General features: G+C 40.8%; 1 protein-coding gene across 5 annotated transcripts in view; it reads left to right on the top strand.

Moving 5' to 3' along the window:
• Positions 1 to 3,029: 3,029 nt before the first annotated feature.
• Positions 3,030 to 12,649, top strand: part of MLF1 (myeloid leukemia factor 1) — a 31,980-nt gene continuing 22,360 nt past the window's right edge. For 3 of the 5 annotated variants that reach the window (XR_002180672.2, XM_070792534.1, XM_019960251.2), the window contains exon 1: positions 3,030 to 3,205. Coding sequence is in view for 3 of the 5 variants with exons in the window: in XM_070792534.1 (XP_070648635.1) it covers positions 3,159 to 3,205 (47 nt within the window). In the remaining 2 variants the exon portion in view is untranslated. The remainder of the gene's footprint in view (positions 3,206 to 12,649) is intronic. The other 2 variants (XM_070792539.1, XM_019960260.2) reach the window with 1 other exon arrangement.

The following is a 12,649-nucleotide window of genomic DNA, read 5'->3' as shown; positions in this document are numbered from 1 at the left end:
ACTTTACTTGGCCCATCTTACTCCTCTGACCTATGAATGGATTGTGCATTATATACACCAGGCACATGCTACCTCGGGGCCTTTGCATTGGCCTGGAATGCTCTTCTCATAGATGTCCACTTCCTTCTAGTGAGTCTGCTCAACCTCACCATCTCAATGAGATCTACACAGATCTCCTTGTTTAAAACTGCATTCCTCCAGTCCCCTTACCCTGCTCAGTTTTTGCTCGTAACACCTAGCACCTTTTAACGTACATACTACTTTCTGTGATGTCATTTTTCATTTGCCCATTCACAAGATATAAACTCCAAGACAACAGGAATTTTTGTCTGTTTTGTTCACCAACACCTCAGTGTATAGATAAGTGTCTGACTAGGGTAGGCACTCGATATTTGTAAAGTTATGTTGATTTTAATATATCCCCACTGAATTTTACACTTTTTAGTATGAGCCCATTATTTAGTTTGTTTACATGATTTTGAGAAATAATAACCTGCTTTCATCTGCATCTCTCAGTGTGGCCCATCACCCACATTCCATGAAAACAGCACCTCCTAGCAAAAACTCCAGGCACTCTGCCCAGTTCAATTTCTGGCTGTGTGAAGTTTGGAAACTTTCTTAGCTTCCCTGTATCTTGGTTGCATTACCTATAAATGAAGGTAAAACAATCACTACTCCATAAAAATTGTGAGGATTTAATGAGTTAATGTATATGAAGGGCCTACCATAGTACCTGGCACACAATCAGTACACATGATCTATTGTGATTCTATTTATAAGACAGTGCAGGGCCCTCTCCCCACAGTCCTGCTTTGCAATTCTATTTTTCCCTGCTCCAGCTTCTACCTGTTACCCATCTGATCTGAAACTGATGAGGTCTCTTTAGCATCCACTCTCCCTTTTCCTCTACTAACATTTTTTAAGTGTTTGCCGTTAGGCCCAAACTGCTTTTAGAAGCTCCGGATAACACCCTGAACTAACCTATGCTTGGACTAAAGCTTAAATGTTTCAACAGTGCAATGCTAAGAAAAATTTCCCCATGGGAACAAAAGGGGAAAACTTCCCACAAACTGCTTTGTTTGACCTTAATTCAAAACTATTTTAATGCTATCATTGATCACCAATAACTTTCCCCATTTCATTTAAGTTTTTTATTTTAATGTAGCCTCCTTAACATCTTGGGTTGTATTATTTTAAACAGAAAATAATTTCAGTTCTTCTAAAATAATTGTTTTGCCTTGAAACTAATTAAGAATATCCCTAATATGTATATGCTCTCTGAACTTTATTCTGAGGCTGGAGAAAAAAAAATATCCTCTTTCTCGGAAGGGCTATGAGGTCTTAACCTGGGCTGTAAAGGCTGCCCAACCTCATGTCATCAGTCTCAGGATGGGGTGGGGGGTGGGAATCAAAGAACTTGGCTAAAGGTGGGGAGGTAAAAGGTCCAAAGGATTAAATTTCCGGCTCCCAAAATAACTCTGAGTATTCCTGCCACCTCCAAGTCAGGCCCTGCACACTTCTTCATGCTGGCAGAGTGCCACTCTGCTGGCCCAATCCCAGGAGGCCCTGTGCAGCTATGGATAACACTCTATCTCCATGTGACAGCCCTCTTAGGGTAGCCCACTTAGTTAAGGATGGACATGCAACATGCATTTTCTCTGTTCTTAGACACCTAATCATTCTTCTCTTTCTCTAATGTTCACTCTCCTCCATATTTTTATAGGCTCCTGCAATGCTTCACGGAGAAGGCAATGACACCCCACTCCAGTACTCTTGCCTGGAAAATCCCATGGATGGAGGAGCCTGGTAGGCTGCAGTCCATGGGGTCGCTAGAGTCAGACACAACTGAGCGACTTCACTTTCACTTTTCACTTTCATGCATTGGAGAAGGAAATGGCAACCCATTCCAGTGTTCTTGCCTGGAGAATCCCAGGGACGGGGGAGCCTGGTGGGCTGCCGTCTCTGGGGTCACACAGAGTCGGACACGACTGAAGTGACTTAGCAGTAGCAGCAGCAGCAACGCTTAAGGACTGTTTCCAAGCTCAGTACTGGAAATGTGAGAACCATAATGTGAGAACCACTGTCATGATACCCTCCCCTCCCACCGCCCCCCCCCCCAACATATCCACATCTCACCTGTACTATTTCCTGAAATTAGCACATGGTTTCACTTAAATGTTGAAACTTTTAAACTTTCATTTAAAGTTACTGTTTAAATTTAAGACCACTTTCCTTGCCATAAACAGAAGGCTCATATATAAATATAATTAAAACAAAAATATACAGTAATGGAATTTTAGTTGACTATGGCTGCTTGCTGCAGGCCTTGGGCTTGAGTCCTGCTCTTAGGTTAAGGAATGCTGGAGAAGTGTTGAAGAGACACACCAGCACCAAAGTGAGACTTGCTCCTTGAAACGGACTTGAAAGAGGATGGAAGAGAGCAACATTCTCATCTTATTTTTTAAATACCATGTATACGTAAAACGTAAGCATTTCCCACTTGGGAAACACTACTTTCAGGTTAGGCTCACAAAAGACAAATTTGTTGAAATCGAATAGGCCTCATCCCATTTCCCTCAAGTACTGAGTCACACTATTTACTAAATGTACTCAAAAACTTTTTGCACATCTTTTCTTATTGTTCACAGCGTTAGGTCAACCACCTGCTGTGGACTCTGCTGTGGATCGTGAGGCCGGTAAATGGGTCTTTGGATGCAGTGTAGCCCAAATCTTGACCCATCTCCGTTTTCCCCAAAAGAGCCTTTTCGAGGCCGAGGGTGATTTACCCAAGGTCACACAGAGGGTAGACTAATTTCTGTGTTCCTGCAGCCCAGAGAACAAGCTCTCTTGTCCCACGGGAGGCTTGATGTTGGGTTCCCCGGCTGGCGCTTGGCCAAGCCTCTAGCCTCCACCGTGTTGCTTGCGGTTGCCATGGCAGCGGCACACTGTTTCCCCGCCTCGTCTTGGTGACGTTTTGGGATCTGTGCCCAATAGGAAAGCAGCTCCGCGTCAAGCACCGCCTTTCGCGACGGCCACGGCCTTTGCGGCTGGGAGACAAGCGTTGACAGTGCTGGTCAGGCTGGCTCGGGTCGCGGCCGCGGCGAGTTACATCGTTTGCCAATCTGTCCGCGGACGCCGCTGCCGGAGACAGGGCCAGGATGTTCGGGATGCTGAGCAGCAGCTTTGAGGATGATCCCTTCTTCTCGTGAGTGTCGGGGGCGGGAGTCCGCGGTCGCCCGGGAACTCGGAGATCTTGAGAGGAGCTACTTTAAGGGGAAAGTCAGTTAAAACGCGAAAGAAGGAGAGAGAGAATTCGGATGACTCCAGGAGACCGTTTGAGGAAGACTCGCGGGGCGTGAAAGGGAAGGGAGAAGAGGATATAGGGGCGTGTGAGGGAAAGGAGAGGAGGATTTGGAAAGGAAGAGAAATTTGGGGGCGTAAGGTGGGGAGAGGTCTGTGCAGACTTCCCCGCCCAACCGACCCGCGTGCGAGCTGCTTTTAACTCGGCCCGATTTCGGGTACCTGGCGCCCCCTAACCTCTTTGCCTCTGGCGCTCAGAGTCCCGCCTTCGCAGCTGCAGAGGCTTTGCAGGGGATGGTAACTGCCTCTCGGTGGAACTTCTGAAGAGAATTATACTTAGAGGGCCCTTTCCACACCTGCTTCTACTCCAAAAGAGAGGCAGGGAATATTTAATAAGATGGCAAGTTTTCGAAAAGGGAAACGTTTTCTAAAATAGTATTTTCCATAATATGTGTTTATAAGAGCATTGGAGAGTTTTGCCGTCTCTCCCTGGAAGTGGTTGGAAGTTGCCAGGTGCACGGTTTGTTTCCTTTCTTGATTTGTTACAAAGGTAGCCTTGTTTGGAAAGGGACTCCTCTTCCTATGAAAAGTGCAAGTAGGCAGGGAAACAGAGGCTGCATTTAACACCTCAGGTAAACAAGTGCCAAGCCCAGTGCAAGGTTTCAAGTGAGATACTGTGATGTCTAAAGAGGAAGCCATCCAGAAAATAGTTATTATGATCTAGTTTTCTAGGGTTTCCTGGGTTTTGTATTTTCTATAGTTCTTCCTTTGGTGGTTATATAAAAGTGTAACACAATCTAGTTGGATCCCTAAAACAGGAAGGTTTGTGTTATTTTTTTACCCAAGTGTTTTGCCAGTTTGAATTTTGACTTGCAGTCCTAATTTATTTTGATCACTTAAATTCTCTGTGCAACTTGATCTGTTTAAAAGGTTGAAATGTTGCCAGTTTACTACATAGATTTGTTTTTAAAAGAAAATATTATATTGGCTTAAATGTAATAGTACTATGTTAAAACCAAATAACATAATGGTAATAACTGAGAGAAAATTAACAGTAGAAAAGATGAAATTATTAGTGTGAAAAAACAATTATTAATATTTTATTCTAAAGGTTATTCGTTATAATTAAGGGGTGTACAGTGCAGTGTTAGTCACTCCGTCGTGTCCAACTCTTTGCAACTTCACAGACTGTAGCCTGCCAGACTCCTCTGTCTATGGAATTCTCCAGGCAAGAATACTGGAGTGGGTAGCCATTCCCTTCTCCAGAGTATCTTCCCCACCCAGGGATCAAACCCAGGTCTCCTGCATTGCAGGCATGTTCTTTACCATCTAAGCCACCAGGGAAGCCAAGGAGTGTGTGGGCTCAGGTACATTTATCATATTGTTTTAGTTAATGTGGTTAGGAGCAGTTGTGACGTTTATGAACAATGTCATTTTAACAGATTTCAAAGTTTGTATTATAATTTGCTCTTTTAAAAGCCTGTGAGAGTAGGGACTAAATATATCCATAGTTTAGTTGAGCTGTTGAAGTGGTTCTTACGTAACTGTGACCTCAGTACAATGGGCGGCAGTTAAGAAGATTATGACAACTTTTGAGTTGTATTGTCTTGATTATATCAAAAGAGCAATGGCCGTAATTAAACTAATGTATGATTAGTACTTTCTTTAAAACATCTCACAAAAGTGTAATTTAAACTCTTGGGTGCCTTTTTCTGAGCAAAGGCAATGAACCCAAGAGGCAGGGTCAGAAATAGTAACAGAACACAAATAGTAGGCATACATCAAAGAACACTCTTGCCCTGCACTGAGGATGGGTAGGAGCATCAGTTACATGGCGGTAGGTTTTCAGTCGTCATTCTCTGTAGCCGTCTTCAAATCCAGGCAGCCATACCGTAGAGATTGGGGATAAAATTAACTTTATAAAACTGACTTATTTCTTTGCTCCACAATTGGTAATATAGAGAGTAAAAATAATTAGAGGAGATAAGAAAGAGAACGTGAGTTTGTATTTATTTCAAGTAAAAAATTAAATTTTATTTATTTTCAAGTAAATTTCAAATATTTATTTCATTTGACCCACCCCTTTTACCCGAACCCCAAACAAAATGAATATCCATTACTTAATATGTCAAGCGTAAGGAATTGATAAAGGTGATTGCTGCTGCTGCTAAGTCGCTTCAGTCCTGTCCGACTCTGTGCGACCCCATAGACGGCAGCCCGCCAGGCTCAGCCATCCCTGGGATTCTCCAGGCAAGAACACCGGAGTGGGTTGCCATATCCTTCTCCAATGCATGAAAGTGAAAGGTGAAAGTGAAGTCGCTCAGTCGTGTCTGACTCTTAGCGACCCCATGGACTGCAGCCTACCAGGCTCCTCTATCCATGGGGTTTTCCAGGCCAGAATACTGGAGTGGGGTGCCATTGCCCATTCTCCGGATAAAGGTGACAGAGTCATTATTAAATCATCCACTGACCTTAAGGAACACAGAGGGGGTTCCATGCCCTGTATCTTTTATATAAATATTATCCCTATTGCTCACATTATGTGTCTGGTCATTGGGTTGCCTGGTGGCTATTTTAACTTCTGACATGTAGAAAATGTTCAAGAGATACTATTTAATGACAATCTAGTGTCTTTTACTCTCTGTCTTGTAGTTAATATGGTATAGTTGATTGTTGGATTGCTGAAACTGATTGCATTTGGTCCCCAATTTACAGTGGTTCCACTTAACATTTTTCAACTTGACGATGGTATAAAAAAAATACACATTGAATAGAAACCATACTTTCAGTTTTGAATGTTAATCTTTTCCCTGGCTAGTGACATGGGATATGATACTTTCACAAGGTGTGCAGTAGCAGGGGTAGCAAGCCTCAGCTCCATCAGCCACGAGATCATGAGAGTGAACAACCCATATGCTTACAGGCATTCGGTTTTTCACTTTTAGTATAGTATTCAATAAATTACATGAGGAATTCAATACTTTATTACAAAATAGGCTTTGTGTTAGATAGTTTTGCCCAACTGCAGGCTAAAATAAGTGTTCTGAGCATATTTAAGGTTTAAGGTACACTAGACTAAGCTATTGGAGAAGGCAATGGCACCCCACTCCAGTACTCTTGCCTGGAAAATCCCATGGACGGAGGAGCCTGGTGGGCTGCAGTCCATGGCGTTGCTAGGAGTCGGGCATGACTGAGCGACTTCACTTTCACTTTTTACTTTCATGCATTGGAGAAGGCAATGGCAACCCACTCCAGTGTTCTTGCCTGGAGAATCCCAGGGACGGGGAACCTGGTGGGCTGCCATCTATGAGGTCGCACAGAATTGGACACGACTGATGTGACTTAGCAGCAGCAGCAGCAGCAGCAGACTAAGCTATAATGTTTCGTAGCTCAAGTATGTTAAATGCATTTTCTTCAGGGTTATTTTCCACTTCTGATGGGTTTATGAGGATGTAACCCCATTACGGCTTCCCACGTGGTGCTAGTGGTAAGAAGCTACCTGTCAACAGAGGAGACGTGAGAGAGGAGGGTTGGATCCCTGGGTCAGAAAGATCTCCTGGAGAAGGACATGGCAACCCACTCTAGTATTCTTGCCTGGAGAATCCCATGGACAGAGGAGCCTGGACGGCTACAGTCCATGGGGTCACAAAGAGTCAGACACGACTGAAGTGACTTCGTACACATACAACCCCATCATAAGCGGAGGATGATCTGTATTTGCATTCAGTAGGTGCCATTGTTGATGCTGGCACTTCCTAATTTAAACACTATCCATGGGATTTCTAGGCAAGAATCCTGGATTGGGTTGTCATTTTCTTCTCCAGAGGACCTTCCTGACCCAGGAATCCAACCCACATTTCCTGCATTGTGGCGGACTCTTTTACCACTGAGCCACCGGGAAACCCAATTTAAACACTGCCATTTTCTAAATAATTCATTAGTTCAGAATCAGGGATATCAATCATAAGCACACTCTCCAAATTTACTAATTAATCAAAAGTTGGCAGACAAAAAGAATATACTTCTTGGGTATAAAATTAGAATTTTTAAATAAATTGAGGCTAATAAAATATGGTATCAAATTGTCAAATACTTGAGAGCTTTGAGTAAAAAACAAAATCTAGTTTTGAATCCAAATATATTCATTTTTAATGTTTACCTTTCTATAACAGCACTTTAAACATTTCATGAGAAAAAGAGAAATTTTAAAAGTGATTAAGTTTAGTGTTTTATCGTATGCTTGGGACTTTTGGGGGTTTCCTTATATGTTTCAGAGCTGAAGTTTTTTCACAGTATATATTCTCATCAGTTCAATTCAGTTCAGTCGCTCTGTTGTGTCCAACTCTTTGCAACCCCATAAATCACAGCAGGCCAGGCCTCCCTGTCCATCACCGACTCTCGGAGTTCACCCAGACTCACATCCATCGAGTCAGTGATGCCATCCAGCCATCTCATCCTCTGTCGTCCTCTTCTCCTCCTGCCCCCAATCCCTCCCAGCATCAGAGTCTTTTCCAATGAGTCAACTCTTCGCATGAGGTGGCCAAAGTACTGGAGTTTCGGCTTTAGCATCATTCCTTCCAAAGAAATCCCAGGGCTGATCTCCTTCAGAATGGACTGGTTGGATCTCCTTGCACCTTTTCAAATAAATAATACTTGTAATTTGGTTAAAAACACAAAGGTTCAAAGCTAGCACTTCCTGGCATGCAGAGTTGGTTTTTTTTTTTTTTAATCATCTTATCTTTACCTTTTTTAAAATGTAGATACACATATTTATATGTGGATTTTACAAGGAAACATGGAGCACAATTTATTTTCTAGCTCTCCACTGTGGTTTTCTCTGTGGACTTTGTTTAAAGTGTTGAGATAGTTTTCTCTCAAGAATACTACTTTCTTCTCCCATTTGCATTTGCTTAAGAATAGAAACATGTATGTACTGACAGGAAAATTAATTTGAGAATAAAATGGTCTTGACCCCTCTTCTATGCCCTAAGAAACATTGATTATTAAATGTCAGAGTTTACATATATCTAATCCAGTCTAGAAATTTCTACTGCTTTGTACAGAAACATGATCTTTGAACCTTCTGAGCTACAGAAATGAAATTCTGATCATGGACATCTGCAAAGAATAGCTATGTTACCACTTATCAGCTATTAGACATGAAAGGCTCAGAAACAGGTTGGAAAGCAGCCTTATTTTTCATTATAAATTGTTAGCATTTCTTTAAGCCACCCAGACTCTTCTTGTGGGCACTGTATTGCGATGGCCAGTCTTTAAAGACACCCTGCATATTTTCACAGACTGTTACTCTATCTCCTTGGTCTCATTAGGGGCTAAAAAATATATATCTATAATCTCTATTTTTAATTTTTTTAATTTATTTATTTTGCACTTGGGAAGTAGTCTGAGGACACCACTTTTAGCTACTTACTGAGTTGAAAGTGAATGTATTACACATGCAAGACTGATATTTTCTTAATTGAGAATATTGCCACGGCAGGAAATAAAACAAAGTCACCTTATTAGATAAGCTAAACTGTTCATCTGGGGCATTTCTTGGTTCCTTAGGTGCAAACCATTGAATTAGGAGCCAAGGAACACAACACAATTATAACATGGTTGCTGGATCGAGGAGTGCCATTTGGTACCGACTGATTACATCATAATGCTTAGTTCTATCAATGAATTTTGTAAACATTCACACAAAAGCAAGGGAGTGCTTACAGGACGGGAGGGAGCCACAGTCACTCCTGCAACTCTTACAGTATCAAAGCCTTCTGCCACACCACCATTTTAAACTGTGCTTCTGAACAGTAGGCAAATGAAATTGCCTCCATGCCTGCATGCCAAGTGGCTTCAGTCTTGTCCAACTCTTTGTGACCCTAAGGACTGTAGCCCTCCAGGCTCCTCTGTCCATGGGGTTCTCCAGGCAAGAATACTGGAGTAGGTTGCCATGCCCTCCTCCAGGGGATCTTCCCCACCAAGGGATCAAACCCGAGTCTCCTGCATTGGCAGGAGGGTTCTTTACCACTAACACCACCTGGGACACCTGGGAAAATGTCATTTATTCTTCAAGCATTTCTTAGGTTTCTACTATATGCCCAGTGCTATAGACTTGATTATAAATTTTTAGAAATCATGGCCCATGCCCTAAAAGATTCTCTTAAGAGTGTTGTGAAAGAAAGTGAACGTGAAGTCGCTCAGTCATGTCCGATTCTTTGGGACCTATGGACTGTAGCCCACCAGGCTCCTCTGTTCTTGGGATTTTCCAGGCAAGAATACTGAAGTGGGTTTCCATTTCCTTCTCCAAGGGATCTTCCCGAACCAGGGATCAAACTTTGGTCTCCCACATTGCAGACAGACTCTTTACCATCTGAGCCACCAGAGAATTCCTTGTGTGTTGTATGCATTATTTATAGTGTCTAAACATAAATCACTTGATGCATTTTCTTTATGGACCTGCCCACCTTATTGAAACTAGGGAGTGTTTCTTTATGATCTGAGAGCCATAACAATCTGCTTATGCCACTACTAGGTATAGAAGAAAGAAGGAGTTTCCCTTGATGAGTGGGACTGCCATGTCAATTATCTGAGACTTTTATATAATAAAGAATAGTGTGATGCTTTTTTACTTAGAAGCACAAATATCTGTATTTTGTACAAGGCAATAAAACTATAACTGGTTAAATATATATAATTATATTTGAGTTTTATATATATATACATATATATAACATATATTTGAGAGCATCTTAAAAACAGGAACTTATTCTGAAGTGAAATATTACCAGTCCTTAAAAAAAAAAAAAAAAAAACTTATGTTGAGATTATCCCAGGAGACCCAGAATCAATCCAGGAGTTAAAAATTTTTTGGGGGGGCAACATTTTTCCTGCTTCTGATAGGTAAATAATGTGGAGTAAAAAACATGTTTGGTGCCAAACTTCATTCTGTTTGATTGTGGTTTGTGTCAGCAATCCGGAAAGAAGTCATATAGTCATCATAGTACTATAAGTAAATTTTTCCTCACTTAAATGAAAATGTATTCCCATGGAAAATCTGAATGCTGAAAATTTGGTTTAAGGGAATCACGCAACCCAAGATTTTGGTTCAGTCAGTTCAGTCACTCAGTCGTGTCCAACTCTTTGCAACCCCATGGACTGCAGCACACCAGGCCTCCCTGTCCATCGCCAACTCCCAGAGTTTACTCAAACTCATGTCCATTGAGTCGGTGATGCCTTCCAGCCATCTCATCCTCTGTCGTCCCCTTCTCCTCCCACCTTCAATCATTCCTAGCATCAGGGTCTTTTCAGATGAGTCGGTTCTTCACAACAGGTGGCCAGAGTATTGGAGTTTCAGCTTCAGCATGAGTCCTTCCAGTGAATACCCAGGACTGATCTCCTTCAGAATGGACTGGTTGGATTTCCTTGCAGTCCAAGGGACGTCAAAAGTCTTCTCCAACACCACAGTTCAAAGCATCAGTTCTTCAGTGCTCAGCTTTCTTTATAGTCCAACTTTCACATCCATACATGACCACAGGAAAAACCATAGCCTTGACTAGACGGACCTTTGTTGGCAAAGTAATGTCTCTGCTTTTTAATATGCTATCTAGGTTGGTCATAACTTTTCTTCCAAGGAGCAAACATCGTTTAAGTGTCTTTTAGATTTTGGTTACTATTATTATTTTGCTTCTATTTTCCATATATGGATTTTTTTCTCCAAAATTAGACCAAATTTTGTGGTTATAAATAAACTATTTTCCTTAATATATACCATAAGCATTTTCCTAGTCTTTAGATATTCTTTGAAGCTTGAATTTAGTGTCTGCAAAATATTGCATCCTGTGAATATGCAAGGGCTTCCCTGTGGCTCAGCTGATAAAGAATCTGCCTGCAATGTGGGAGACCAAGTTTGATTCCTGGGTTGGGAAGATCCCCTAGAGAAGGGAATGACTACCCATCCCAGTATTCTGGCCTGGAGAATTCCATGGACTGTATAGTCCATGGGATTGCAAAGAATTGGACACGACTGAGCAACTTTCACACTTCACTAACTTAACAGGTATGCAAAGAATATTTTTCATGTAAATATTTAATCATATTTCAAATTATTAATTTACTTTATATACATGGTATGACCTGTTTCTAGTAATAGCTTTGCAAAGTGTCATCATATTTCCAGTATATTTTCCTAGAAGAATGAAACATTCATTTTCAAGAGAACAATATGAATAAGTAGAAAAATATAAAAACTCTGCTTACCTGAGAAAGAAAACTATGCTGTTAATTTGTAAAGTTTTAAAACAACTCCTTGCTACCATTAGAGATTTACCCTTTGTTAAAAAAATTTAAGCTTGAACAGGAGAAATCTTAAAAGTCTTATTTCTAAGCAATTGCTGTTTTGGGTGGACATAAGTTGAACTCACTTCAGGATCCAGCCAGAGTTCTTCCTGAACAGTTCAGACAGGAGCAAAAGCCAGACTGTGAGCCCATTTTTTAAAGCAGCCTTTTGTTTGTGTCAATAAAAAGAAGAAGATGTTTTTTGACATTTGTTCTATGTACAAATACACCTACTCCTATTTGAATAAAGAGAAACCTGGACAACATTTTTAATGAGCCACACTTAGTGCTGAATTTTTAGCCCAATTAGAAAAATAAATCTTATTAAATATTATGTTTCTATAGAAAAGTAATAGCTGTTTAATTCTCATCTATTTACTGACCAAAACTAGTATTCCCTGAAGTATCTTTCCTTGTTGAAGTTGAATCTCATCCATGTATCTAAAGGGAACGCTGAGTGTTTTTTGTGTCTGCATTTTAATAAGAATGAAGAGCTTAATCCCCATACTTGTACCCATATCCTAGACTCTAAGTGTCCAGTGAGTATAAAGATCTCAGCAAAAGGAGACTCTTTTGAATCATCCATTTTGAAACATCAAACAGTATACAATTGTTTAATTCTACATAGTTCTATTTCTTTTTTGTTTACTTTAAAGATTTTTATCATGACACACTTTGAATGTATATTATAAAAGTATAAGAGTATAGTACAGGGTGTACCCCTTAATCAGAATTTCAAAATATACACCTGCTTTACCCATCTCTATTGCTGCTGCTGTCTTTAAAGTGTTTTAAAACAAATTCCAGAGTTCTTGTATTTCACTCATGTGTATTTCCAAATACATCTCTGAAAAATACTTTCATCACCACAAAGCCATATTTACATCTGACAAGATTAACAATAATTCTAGTTTCTTGCTATCACCTGGCGTTGAGTATCATCTGGATATGAAACACTTCAAAATAATCTGGTTTTGAGATAAAAACTAGGAATTATTTCTTAGACAACTCA

Source organism: Bos indicus, chromosome 1 (assembly GCF_029378745.1).
Source record: "Bos indicus isolate NIAB-ARS_2022 breed Sahiwal x Tharparkar chromosome 1, NIAB-ARS_B.indTharparkar_mat_pri_1.0, whole genome shotgun sequence".
NCBI lineage: Eukaryota > Metazoa > Chordata > Mammalia > Artiodactyla > Bovidae > Bos > Bos indicus.
This window is presented reverse-complemented; position numbering and strand designations above follow the sequence as displayed.